The 12,195-nt window shown below is 44.4% G+C and overlaps 1 protein-coding gene across 19 annotated transcripts in view; it reads left to right on the top strand.

Annotated features, from left to right (window-relative positions):
- The window catches only part of SLC6A6 (solute carrier family 6 member 6), a 116,131-nt gene that overhangs the window by 100,898 nt on the left and 3,038 nt on the right, over window positions 1-12,195 (top strand). For 16 of the 19 annotated variants that reach the window (XM_080350270.1, XM_080350280.1, XM_080350283.1 and 13 more), the window contains 6 exons: window positions 1,044-1,156; window positions 3,798-3,935; window positions 4,989-5,091; window positions 5,942-6,042; window positions 6,722-6,892; window positions 8,388-8,524. In XM_080350270.1, the coding sequence (XP_080206396.1) occupies window positions 1,044-1,156; window positions 3,798-3,935; window positions 4,989-5,091; window positions 5,942-6,042; window positions 6,722-6,892; window positions 8,388-8,524 (763 nt within the window). Of the gene's footprint in view, window positions 1-1,043; window positions 1,157-3,797; window positions 3,936-4,988; window positions 5,092-5,941; window positions 6,043-6,721; window positions 6,893-8,387; window positions 11,641-12,195 lie in introns of those variants that run through there. The other 3 variants (XM_080350281.1, XM_080350274.1, XM_080350275.1) reach the window with 1 other exon arrangement.

Below are 12,195 nucleotides of genomic sequence, written 5' to 3'. Positions count from 1 at the left end.
AGAGCTCGCTGTCCATGCTGGGTTGCCAGTGTTCCCGTGTCCCGCTCAGAAAAGGCTCTTTTTCTCTCCTCAGAAGCTCTGATAGTGATAGCCGGGAGCTCCCGGCTCCAGATGAGCGTGCAAGGGCTCTGCCCCTGTGTCGGGGTGTGGGTACCAGGGAGATGCCATCTTGGTCCATGCTGCAGATAAGACCCAGTCTAGTGATGAGCCCTCGCCTACAAGACTTGGCTTTCCAGACCTGAGAAGCTGGACACTCAGTCCCAGCCCCGCTGCTGCTCCCAGCCTGTTTCTATCCATCACTTGGCGCTGATGTTGCTCGTATCAGTATCGCTGTGGCAGGTCTGCCGAGGCTGGCTGGATAGGGGCAGATGATGTGACAGCACGGGAAAGCCATTTTACACAAAGTGATTTTACACACCAGCAGTTTTTTTTAGGGACCACAGCTAATATAAGTAGGAGTAGCCTGATCAGCTCAGTGCAGCAGGGAGGGTTTGCAGAAGCGAAGGAGCAAACTCCCAGAGTGCAAACCCCGCTTTAGAAAAGCCGTGCTGGGTTTGGAGGTTGCATACAGAGGGAGGCAGTGGTTGTATTTAGCCAAGATCCCAGGGAGCGTTTGGAGCAGAGCCCCTTCCCTGCATGCAAAAGAGTTTCATCATCATCATCTTCATGGTGGCCATGTGGGCTAGCGGTGGGATCCTGCCATTCCCCCGGGTCACTCCTCCTCCCCTGCCCCAGCCCTGCCCCGTGTCTGCGCGGGGCAGGCGCGGGATCACCTCCATTATTGGCATGTTTGAGACAGATGTTAAAACTGGTGATCTGTTAGCAATGGCCTTGGGGGTTTGCCTGTGGTTTCTGCTGTAGTCATGCGTGCTTCGATTTCAGATAAAAGAGCCAAACTGTTTCACTTCTGGTATTTCCAGCCGCGTTTGGATTTATCTGAACGGAACCAGGCATTCCTGCATTTGAGGGTGGCTACCTGTGTCAAAGAGCTGGGACTTACTATTTCTCTTCCCTTCCCCCTTTCCTATTTTCTCTTTCTCTAGGTCCAGGCCTGGCCTTCATTGCCTACCCAAAAGCTGTGTCCATGATGCCGCTGCCCACCTTTTGGGCAATCCTTTTTTTTATTATGCTTCTGTTGCTTGGACTGGATAGCCAGGTTAGTATTGTGGGTGAGAGATGGGGCTTGTTGTCTCAGCACTGCTGAGAAAAGCTGGTTTTATGGGCATGAGTTAAGAAGAAAGTACCTCTAGTGCTGCTTAAGAGGAATTCACCTGGGCTGCTTTTTAGTACAGGGGCTGCAATGTGTTGGATTTCTTGATTCGTAGTATGTTATTGCTCCATAAGTCTTTGTCATCAGGAGTTAATGGAGTCCACAAGACCAAGGTAGTACAACCTAACCTAAATATCGGTCCCAGTCTGGCCCAAAATACTACCGTTTTGGTCATGACGCAGTGTTTTCCTACTTCAGAAAAGAGCTTAATCATTTTAAAATCATAAAAGACTACAGCAATCTGTTCCACAGTGGACTTCGTGCCATTGCAGTAACCTGCAGTGTGTCTGCCCCATCATGAAAACACTCTGTAAGAATTAATAACTATTAGGAGTACAAGCTTTCATAGTTGCCAAGTGTCAAAAAAGAAAATCAAAGCCATTTTGAGGCACAGAAAGCACAAAATGTTTTGTACCGTGTATCCAGGACAGCCTCATGAACAGCCAGAGGACAAAGCCACAGCCTTTTTCAGTGGCCGTAGTCTCACAGCCTGAGCTTCTGTTGGTTTTCACTTCACCAGTGCACATTCATTTCCTCCAAACAGGCCAGAAAGCATCTCGGGTTCCAGCTGTACTAATTTTATAGCACATAGTGCTCTTAATTAGTGAGCATGGAAAAACTAGAAAGTTCAGTCCAAGAAGTTAGGTTATTTTTCCCAGTGGTTACTTATAGGAATGTTGGGCTAAATACTGCCAAGGAACTTGTAAATCATTTCTAGATAGTCCACTTGAAAGGAAACATGAGTGGCCAGGGATTATGCAGTAACTACACATTCAAAATTGCTGAAGTTTTCAGCTTTCTGCACTCACATGGAGAGTCACCAAGAGTATAAAAACCCAGTTGTTAAGGATTAAATGTTCACTTAGCCTAAACGCTCTCTCATATGAGGAGAGATCTCTAAATGGATTTTTACCCATTTGTTGTGTACTTAATCTCTTACATTTTTGATATTCAATTTGCCCTAAATTGCTCTTTACGACTTAATCTTTGAACTCCGGTGAGCAACTTTCAATCATTCCAAAGTAAATGTGAAAGCGCCCAATGCCGTGGTTCAACAGCCCTGTGCTTATGCAGATTGGAAGCTGTCTAGTAATTTTATAAAGCTCCTCACTGCGTAGAATGATTAAAACTAATTGGAGCGCTTAATTTCTCTCCTCCACCCCTCAGTTATTTTGGAGGGCAGTCAGGCAGGTTTCTGGAATGCTGGAGCAGTTGGAGATCAAATCAGCCCAAAGGAAAGGGTTGCATTTAAAAAGAAAACCAGTTTTGCAGAAGACGAAGTAACAAGGCGGGGGCAACAAAATCAGGTGGAGGGTTTGCAGGAGGGGCTGTGTTTCCAAAATGAAACTTCAGCTCACGGTCAAAGAGGGTGGAGATGTTACAGGGCACTTTTGGGCACTGTAAGAGCGATATAGATACTGGGTAGGAAAAGGTAGCTTTTCTTGAAATAATGCTACTTCATAGACTCCCCGTGATAACTCATTAGTTATAGGATAATGTATCCACTTAAAGTGAAGGTCATTTCCCCAGAGGCAGCCTTGGTTCTCCATGGTATCCTCATGTCTTCAGTGAACTTGGTGCTTTTGCACCTTGCCAGGCTGGAAGTGCAGCTCAGCTGAATGATCCCGTCTTCAGATTTGCTTGGGCACAGCTCAGTGGTTGCTTTTCTCCATCTGGTTTCTGATTAACTTTAAACTTTTGTTCAAATCCAGTTTGGGTTATTTGGTTATTCAAGTTACACACCTTACATGTAGTTTTCCAGTGGAAAGTTAGTACAAATACAGTTATCCGGAAGCTAGATAAAGAAAGATTTTTAGCTCATCTATTCAGAGCTTCATTTTTGGTTTAAACATGCAAATAGTCTATAAAATCTTCATGTGGGGACTGTGTCAACAGCACCATTATTGCAGCACAAGTCCCCAGAGCCTCAGTCAGAGGTAATCTGCTCACAGGTTCAGAACAGACAAGTTCAGTCAAGAATTGCTGCTATTTCCCATCAAAGTTTGCTTTCCTTCAGCTGGATTTGCACTAGCGAACTTTATCCAACTGTGGAATTAACCCAACTAGTACTGCGAGGTTTTCTGACACACCAGAAAGAGCCTGGGAGGTACTTTCTTAGCTGAGGCTTTTTTTGAGTGATTCCTCTCTGCCTCTTTTCTGGCGTACATCTTGTGTTCATCTGGAACAGCTACAACATAAACCCCACATAAGTACCTTCCTGACATCGAATTAAGTTCCATCATCCTTGCAGCTTACATTTCCAGAGCCCCTTTGGTAGTTCCTAAGGCCGCTAGGAAATGAACAGCAATTGCGAAAGCTTGTTCCAACCTGAAAACAGCCCCCGCGCTTCATCCTCTGGGTTCCAAAGGAACGGCAAAGGAATTTACTTACCCAGAGCAGCATTTTGCCGCTGAGCACCGTTCGGGTGTTCCTGTGGAGCGTTTTTTCAAGTACGACCCCAGATAAAATGCACAACGGGTGATTTTCAACTCACATTTCTTTATTGTTGGTTTTGTTTTCCCTCTAGTTTGTTGAAGTTGAAGGACAGATCACGTCATTAGTTGATCTGCACCCATCCTTCCTAAGGAAGGGTTACCGACGGGAAATCTTCATCGCTATAGTATGTTTCCTTAGCTATCTTCTGGGACTAACTATGGTGACTGAGGTGAGTAGCACTGGTGCTGGAATTTGCCTTCTTTTTTAGCCAATTTTCAGGCGAATTTTGCCTGCACAGAATCAGGCGCTCGGAGAAGCGCTGCTCTTTAAATCTTCAGAGTACCTTTCATCCCTAGATCTGAAAGGATTTTGAAAGGGAGCTCTATGTTGCCCCCCTTTCTGTCGGAGGAACAGAGAAATGAAATCTCATTAAATTCAATCTGATCTCAAGTACTCATCAACAGGAGTATGAATATTAACATCTGTCTCCAAATGATGAAACACATCGGGAACCTTCGGCAGAGCAGATTAAGAACCCATCCAGTGCATGCAGGGAAAGAGATTTTTATCTTAGTTACACAGATTTGAATCGATTAAATACCCCTGGATTTATTCTTGTATAAACAAGACGGGAGTATGTTCCAGTGGCTGCACTCTTGTGATATTTATCTCCAAAATAAAATCCAAGCCGGGTTTCAAAAACAACTGGAAGAGCATGATGGTGCAAATTAAAATAGCACCTGCAACAGAGGTGCCTATTAAACACAGTTTTTCAAGTAAAAGTGCAGGTATATGTTGGTCAGTGTAGTGAGAGCAAAGATTCCAACATTGTAGCATAGAATTAGAATGAAATAATGAACTATTCTCATAAAGTCCTTCCACTCGATTCATAAACAAAGACCTTTCTGAGGAACTGACTTCCATTTTTAGTATTTTGGAGACATTAATGTTAGGAGGTGACTTATTATTTCTTTACATCATTTGTTTCTATAAATGCCCATCCTAAAATACTTTTAAGAAGGAAAGATTTAAGCGTCTCAGTAGCTTAGACTAAGTGGCTTAATTTTGTTTAATCGTTGTCTTGTTTGGAATGCTTCCTGTAGTAAACATGCATATTCCTGGGGGAAGGCAATGCCAAATATTTACCTTACCTAAGTGCTTGATATTTCTTCTTGTTAGACTGTAATCATTAAGATATGTTGATAAATATGACTGGGACCTGAGCCTGAAGTACTTATTTTTTTCCTATTGGATCCTAATCCGTTGTGTCTCTCTTTTACAGGGTGGCATGTATGTTTTTCAACTCTTTGACTACTATGCAGCTAGTGGTGTATGCCTTTTGTGGGTTGCATTCTTTGAATGTATTGCTGTAGCCTGGGTTTATGGTGAGTGAGAATCTTTTCATCTGATACCTTTTGATGAGTCAGTGACAATTTTGCGAGCCAAACCTTTCATCTTCAGCCACCCCAGCATCTTCTTCCCAGCAACAGACACATGCCATTCATATAAATTTGCACTGACCTCTTGGAGACAGAATTGCAGCTGGGATGAAGCCAACCTCCGGTGTTTTTCCACACAAAAATGAGTATTTTTCCATTGCCAATTAATAAAGACACAATTAGGCGTTTACGTTTGCTATGCTTACAGATAAGAGTTGAAAGTCTGGCCAGCCGTGAAAATTTCTGTTTGTCTCTCAGAGAATTCCTTCTCAAAGCTGCCAACCAAATGGGAAATACAAAAAGCCGACAGAAAAGTGTATTCTGTCCCATTTTGTTCGGGCGATGCTGAGTGCTGAGGTCTGACAGTAGCCTCTCTATCTGCCTGAGACGGCAGCTTGAGGATGGTCAGATGTTTGCTGCTCAGAGCTGGTCATTTCCCTTATTTTTCATGTGCTCCATCTCCTTAAGAAAGCAAAACACACAAGGCCTTCATTCTGCATCTATCAAATTTCTGTAGAAGCAGGGTGGACCGTTGGGTGCATGACGGGATCGGGAGGGATCAGCATCACACTTCTGCATCCAGATAATGAGGGGTGTGTGGGATGAGAGAGCCCCCCAACCTTCGAGCTTCTCAAGGAGAAAATCACCTTCAATTTCACAGCCATGGGAAGCACTTGAGGAATGCGTCTGACACCCTCATCTTCCCTTTAAATACCACCTGGGGAGAACGGGAAGGCAGCTGTAACCTGTGGTTTATACGTTCAATTCTGATGAATGCTCTCCCTCTCTGTTGCAGGCGCTGATAATATTTATGATGCCATTGAGGATATGATTGGATACAGACCTGGTCCCTGGATGAAATGGAGCTGGATTGTGATCACACCAGTTCTCTGCATGGTGAGTACTGACCTGTGCTGTTTCCAGTCTTCACACAGCACCTCTGAGCCACCTCTTGCTGGTTCTGCTCAAGTGAAGGCTGTTGCATTCAGAGGCCAGTTTGCAAAGAGCTGCTGGAGGCTTGAACATGCCCCCAAAGACATCATCTTCTCAGCTGTTAGCTGTTAGCGGGACAGCTATCTGCTGCGCAAATTGCAGTTGGCTACATTTGAGTGGGTTTTTCTTAGGATTGGTAAAGTACTACATTCGTGACACAGAAAACTCACTCTCCAAAGAGCAGTCCCTACTTTAAGTGAACTGCTAGGCCATTTTAACCAAAAGAGTTGTGCAGCCTGAGGCAGACACTCAGTTTGAAGTGCTTCATTGCCTGGGGGAGAACATCCCGGTCAGCTCCCTGCAATGTACAGCAAATATTTGTGCCCTGAAGAAGAACAGGCAGTGCTACAGCTGTTCAGCACCATTGCTTAACTCCCTATTGTCAAGCAACAGTTTACCTATAAGCAGATGCTCTTTCAATTATTTAAATCTAAGAATAGTGCCCCAAATTTTTTTAAAATACACATGGTATCCATCAGCTCCATCTTTCACTGCCTCTCTTCCTTAGGGCCAGTGATAGCACCAGAGCCATACTGCTTTCAGCATTTTTGAGCCTCACGTTGTTTTCCTTTCTCATCCACAGGGGTGCTTTATCTTTTCTTTGGCCAAATACAAACCACTGACCTACAACAAGGTCTACACGTACCCAGACTGGGCAATCGGCCTGGGCTGGGTTCTTGCCCTTTCCTCCATGATCTGCATCCCTATGGTGATGGTCATCCGCATCGTACAGTCAGATGGGTCGCTCATTGAGGTAAGAGCAACCAGTTTTCTGTCCAGAGGAGAAAGGAAGCTTTAACTTGCTTTGTTTTATACAAAATAAGCACAGTGCTTGGAAAACTGCCACCTTGCCCAGGTAGGGCAAAGTTGGGTGCCTCTCCTGCAGTGAATGCAAATAAGACTGTTAAAGGTCACCTGTCCCTTGGGCAAACAGTAGAAAGTGAACAAACATGAAGCCTTCTGTCCTCAGACAAACACCAGGTGATTTTACTTCTACAGTTTCTAGCGTGGCAGGTCGCTGCCTCCGTGCGTAGACAAGCACTTAAGGACCGGGGCGCTTCCAAGTGCCAGATCTCTCTTCTCCAAGGAAGAGGGGGACAGGGAAGCACCGTCCTACCAATCATTGAGAAAACAGGAGGGAGAGAGAGAACTTGGGTCAAACATGACCGTCTAAGAGCTCATTGAATTTTAGGGAGCTTCAGATGCACCTGTGCACTATGGGGCTCTCAGGCATGGCCTCTGCTCTGGGGGACTGGAAAAGAATTAAACCTTCTTGCCAATAGGCTTCACTTTTGAGCTTTTTTTTTCTTTTTTATTTTGTTTTTAATTCCTAATTAGTCAACACACTGAATTGAGATTGCTCTGATCTTTGGAAACGTTTGGGCTGGATTCAGACCGTGCAGATTCTCTGCGGTTTTGCAGGTGGTCTCTTGCCCTTCGCAGTTCAGTGCAGGTTCCCCTGGTTTGTTTTCCTTCCAGTGAAAAGTTTTTAGAGGCTCCGCAAGTGTGAACCAGCAATTCTCTCCTAAGGTTTCAGATTAGTTTTGTTTTTGCCTAATGAGATGATCTTCAGTGCAGCCCGGGGTGTTCTTGGAGGAGAAAGTGGGACGCTTTGGGTTAGGAAAAAAGAGAGAATGGAATAAAAAAAGAACATTTCCCAGAGAACAAATTCTTGTGTTTGTTTTTCTCCAAGTGTTAATGGTCTTTTTCAGCTGTGGCCAGAGCACTTTCATTAGTGTTAATTTTCCTGCCTACATTGTCAGCATCTATTGAGAGAGAAGTCTAAAAGTAGCCAAAACACTCCACAAAGACCATGTTAGGGAAGGAAAAAGAGTAAACACTGGTCAGATGCCATTTAGTTCTTCCTTTGTGAACGGAGATGTAGGAGAGCAGTTGCCACTTGGCAACGAACGGCTGGGCGAAAAGGCAGAGCTGTTTCTAAACGGGGAAGGAGGACGCGCATAAATTGAGCAGCAGCTGCGGCGCCGAAAGCCCAGCGTGCAGGATGCTGGGTGGTGCCGTGGATGCCCCCTCGTGTCCGGCTTGCCCACGTCGGGTCGGGCTCTGCAGCTGAGCAGAAGTTGGACACTGTGCTGCACAGCCCGGGTCCCCGTGTCCTGACAGAGCTGCGCGGTGCACGCACGTCCCTGATGGCCACCAGCCCCATCCTTGGCTTGCCGCGTCCTGAACGTGGAGATGCAGGGGGCGCCACTTGCTCTTCTCACCTTTGTTTTCTTATTTCCTTTCAGAGGATAAAAGCGGTGGCCGCCCCCAAGGAAGTGAATCGGTGGTCCAAAGAAACGGAGAGCGGCACTCCCTTCTGCCCCAATGGAACTCCGAATGGCGGATTGATCAAGCCAACTCATATCATTGTGGAAACCATGATGTGAGCTCTCTCTGTGAGAGGATAAACCTGCTTTAACTGCCGTTTACTAACCATAGATTCTCATAGGACCAGGTTTACAGAGCTTTATATTTGCACTAGGATTTATTTTTATTTCTCACAGAGAAAGTTATTTTTTGTGTGTGTTTTTTTTTTAATATTTTGTAAGGTAATCACAGCAGATGTCTCTCTGTAGGGGGAGAGCTTTCATATCAGACTAGACATATTACAGGAATTTACTATTATTGGGTTTTTTTAAATATATATATCTTTATCTCTAAATATTATACACCTTACCACTTGAATTGATTGTCTTGCCAGCAATACATTCAAGTCTCAGAAAGCAATTAGAGGTGCTGGTGTGGTTGGGAGCAGGGTAACCTACAGAACACACAAAAGGAGCTCTGTTGAGAGATACGACTGAAAACAAAAAGACGCTGTTTCAAGAGCATTTCCAAAGGTGTAGTATTTCCACCCTCTGGTTCATTTGTGGTAAACGACAGGCTTCAGGGTCACCTTAGGGAAAGGGTACAGTTAAGTTTAGCACAGTCCCTGAATAAAGATACAGGCGGGCGGCTGGAGCGGAGGGTTTGCCAGGGTGGCAGCGCAGTTGGGGGTGCAGCGCCCCACGGCTTCCCCGGGCGCCGGGACCCTGTCACACAGATGAGAGGAAGGCGTTTGCAGGTTTTGGCGTGGTTCACTTCTTTTTTTTAAAGATTTTTGTGTTTTTTCTTTCTTATTTTCACTTGGGCGCATGGCGTGCTGTCTGCACATGAGCGGGGAGCTCGAGTACCCGCTCTTGAGTTTTGCAGCCAAGCGCATTCTAGTGTGGTGGCACCGAATTGTGCGAACTGGGAGAGGCAGCGGGGGTGAGTGCTGAGAGGGAAGAGCAGCACCTGCGCTGCAGATCTGCTTCGCTTGCTCATTCGTTTGCGTGTTAATTATTGGACTTTGGTTTCGGGCAGAAAAATAAAAGAATTCGTTCTGGACTCTGACCGCCCAAAGGTGAACGCAAACCGGGTCATCCCGACGGGAGGAGCAAATCGCTCACCTACACCTGGTGTAACTGGTGTTTATAACAGACATGTTGTTAATAATAATAGTCATTAAGATAATAATATCACTGAGCAAACAGGTGCTTTTCATCCATGTATCTCAAAAATGCTTTGCCAAGTTCAGTAACCGGGATTTGCTTTATTTATTTATTGGGGTTGGGGTTCTTTACTGTTGGAGGAGCAGCCAAAAGGACTCAGTCCCTTGTCCCATGTTCCTAAATAGCAGCAGTGGACCTAGGGCCCCCAGTCTCCTTGCCCATCATTGGGTTAAATTGTAGTTTTATATTGTTTTAGGGTGTGTGGAGGGCGCAGACATATTTATGAGGCTTGTGAATTTTATCTGCTGAAGAAACAGGGCTTTTGGTGTTTTAAGTTAAAGCAAAGGGAACATGTAACACTGAAATGTGTTGTATTTGGTCAGAGGGAATTTTGTAGCGTTCCAGGTTAGACTGGGGAGCGAAGAGAAACCACTACAAGGAGTGTAGGAATGGGGGTTCTGCTTCGTGTGGGCCAGGAGGGTGTTGCCATGGGCAGTTGCTCCCTGAAGACTGTCCAAAACATTAAACTTGAGCAGGTTGTGCTGGGAACAGGTTCTCTGGTGAAACTCAGCCTATTTCTTGTGGGCATTGTGTTGGGGGGAGAGGGTTTTTTTTGTTCTTATGATACCACAGATAGGTTATCCAAAGCTATTTAGATAAAATGCTTGATAAAAGCAGAGTTTGTATCTGCTTATTCTACTGTCAGCTTAGTTTGTCAGGGCAGAGTTTGACATTTCAACAGGAACATATCCAGTTCTTAACATTCCTACACAGTAGTTTTACTTTATTTTTTCTTGACCCATGGGCTAACTGGCTGCAGCAGCATTAACACTTGTTGATAAGCTTGTTGGTTTTCTCGTAACAGAAAAGGGGTGATTTAAAAGTTAGAGATGGACCAAATTAATTTTTAAATAAAGTGGCCGCATCCATAACTTTCCAAATCTTTCCAGTTTGAATTTGTCCACATTTCTACATCAGATAACTGAATCGCAGCAACAAAACCAGCCAGGGCAGAACTGGTTTTGTTTTCTTTTTCTGGTCGCTGCATTAGGAGATGAAACTTTTCCATTGCAGGAGATGGCAAACATCTAATGACACCTGCTGGGCCGGTGGCAGGAGCCATCCAGAGGTCACTGCAGGAATTCTGTGGGCCAGTGGGTGTCATCAAATGTGCCCAAAATAAACATGCATACAGCTTCTTTGTTTTTTTTTAATGCGCTTTAAGCATCAAAGGCAATGAAATGTAATCAGAGATGTCTCTTAGTGGGCTTTGGCTTGGACCCCCCGTTTTTGAGTTGCAATTGGTGTCTGCAGTAACCAGGCCTGGGGGAGGAGGGAGCATCAGGTTAGGAGCTTCAAATTAATGGCTCCTGTGAGTGTAGATGGAAAACTGATGCTTGATTTTTATTTTCTTACATATATATATTGTCATACAAGTGCGTTGGAGATATAGTTTGCACATCACTTTCGTGCTGAGATGAGCTTTAGTTAGGGAAACAAATGTTTGGCTCCATCAACGTTGCCTCTGGCAAGTCAGACGGGTGTTGGTTCAACCTTCTCCGTGTTGTGGAGAACCAGAGGGCCAATACTACACCTTTCGAAGTACAACTACTCGCGAACCAGAGCCCAGCCCCGTTTCTAGAGATACTGTGCCATTCAAATCAGTCGCTTCCATGTACCAAGGGAAAATGTCTCGTGTGTATGCAACAGCCGCCTTGGGACGGTCTCGGGGCCTGCGGGACCCCAGGAGGGCTGGGCCACCGGGGGCTGAGAAATCATTGTTTCTGGACAACAGTTCCCCCCGTCCCTTCTTCCCCTCAAAAAAGAAAAAAAAAAAAAAAAAAAATATATATATATATATAGTCTTGGTTCATCTAAGGATTGAGTTCCAATGATAACACATTTTTACAGTTTTGGGGTTTTTTCCTAACACTTTTATCAGATTTTTGAACTTTTCTTGGTGATCAACTTGTGTTTCAATATGCTCCTCTGCCAAATTTATTAAACAACAATTTTTTTAAAGGACTCTGTGTTTTCTACCTATTTCTGACTGCAAATACAACTGATTTTTTTTTTTTTTTCTTGATTTACTCGTTTAAACACTTGTGACCTCTTTTACTTGTTTCATGTAAATGAGGAACTCTATAGTAAAATATCATGACTAGTCATAGAGGAACTGGTTTGGAAAAGTTGGTGCAGTTTTGGCATGAGATCTTTAGAACCAGATCCAGAATAAAACAAGACAAACCCCCCACCTGTTCATATTTCATTTCTCTTTGTATTCATGGGTTCTTCTGGGCTTGAAAACGGCAGATTTTCAGCAGTATTATTTCCAGCTGAACTGAGATCGTAGGAATGTAAAGGGGAACATTTACCCCACACGATTCTATGACCTGTTTCTTGTTTGTCTCAATTCTCCAAACTTTTTCAGTTCATCTGTCACTAGTTATGATCTCACCGAATGGGCATCTATTGTAAGGGACTTTACCAGTAGTCTGTATTTTGGTATTTAAACAGTATGGTTTCATAAATAGAACTGTTTTTATTGTCGATGTTGTTGTTCTCGTTTTCCTTCTCAGCC

This window comes from Nesoenas mayeri (genome assembly GCF_963082525.1).
Source record: "Nesoenas mayeri genome assembly, chromosome: 10".
In the NCBI taxonomy this organism is placed as follows: Eukaryota; Metazoa; Chordata; class Aves; order Columbiformes; family Columbidae; genus Nesoenas; species Nesoenas mayeri.
This window is presented reverse-complemented; position numbering and strand designations above follow the sequence as displayed.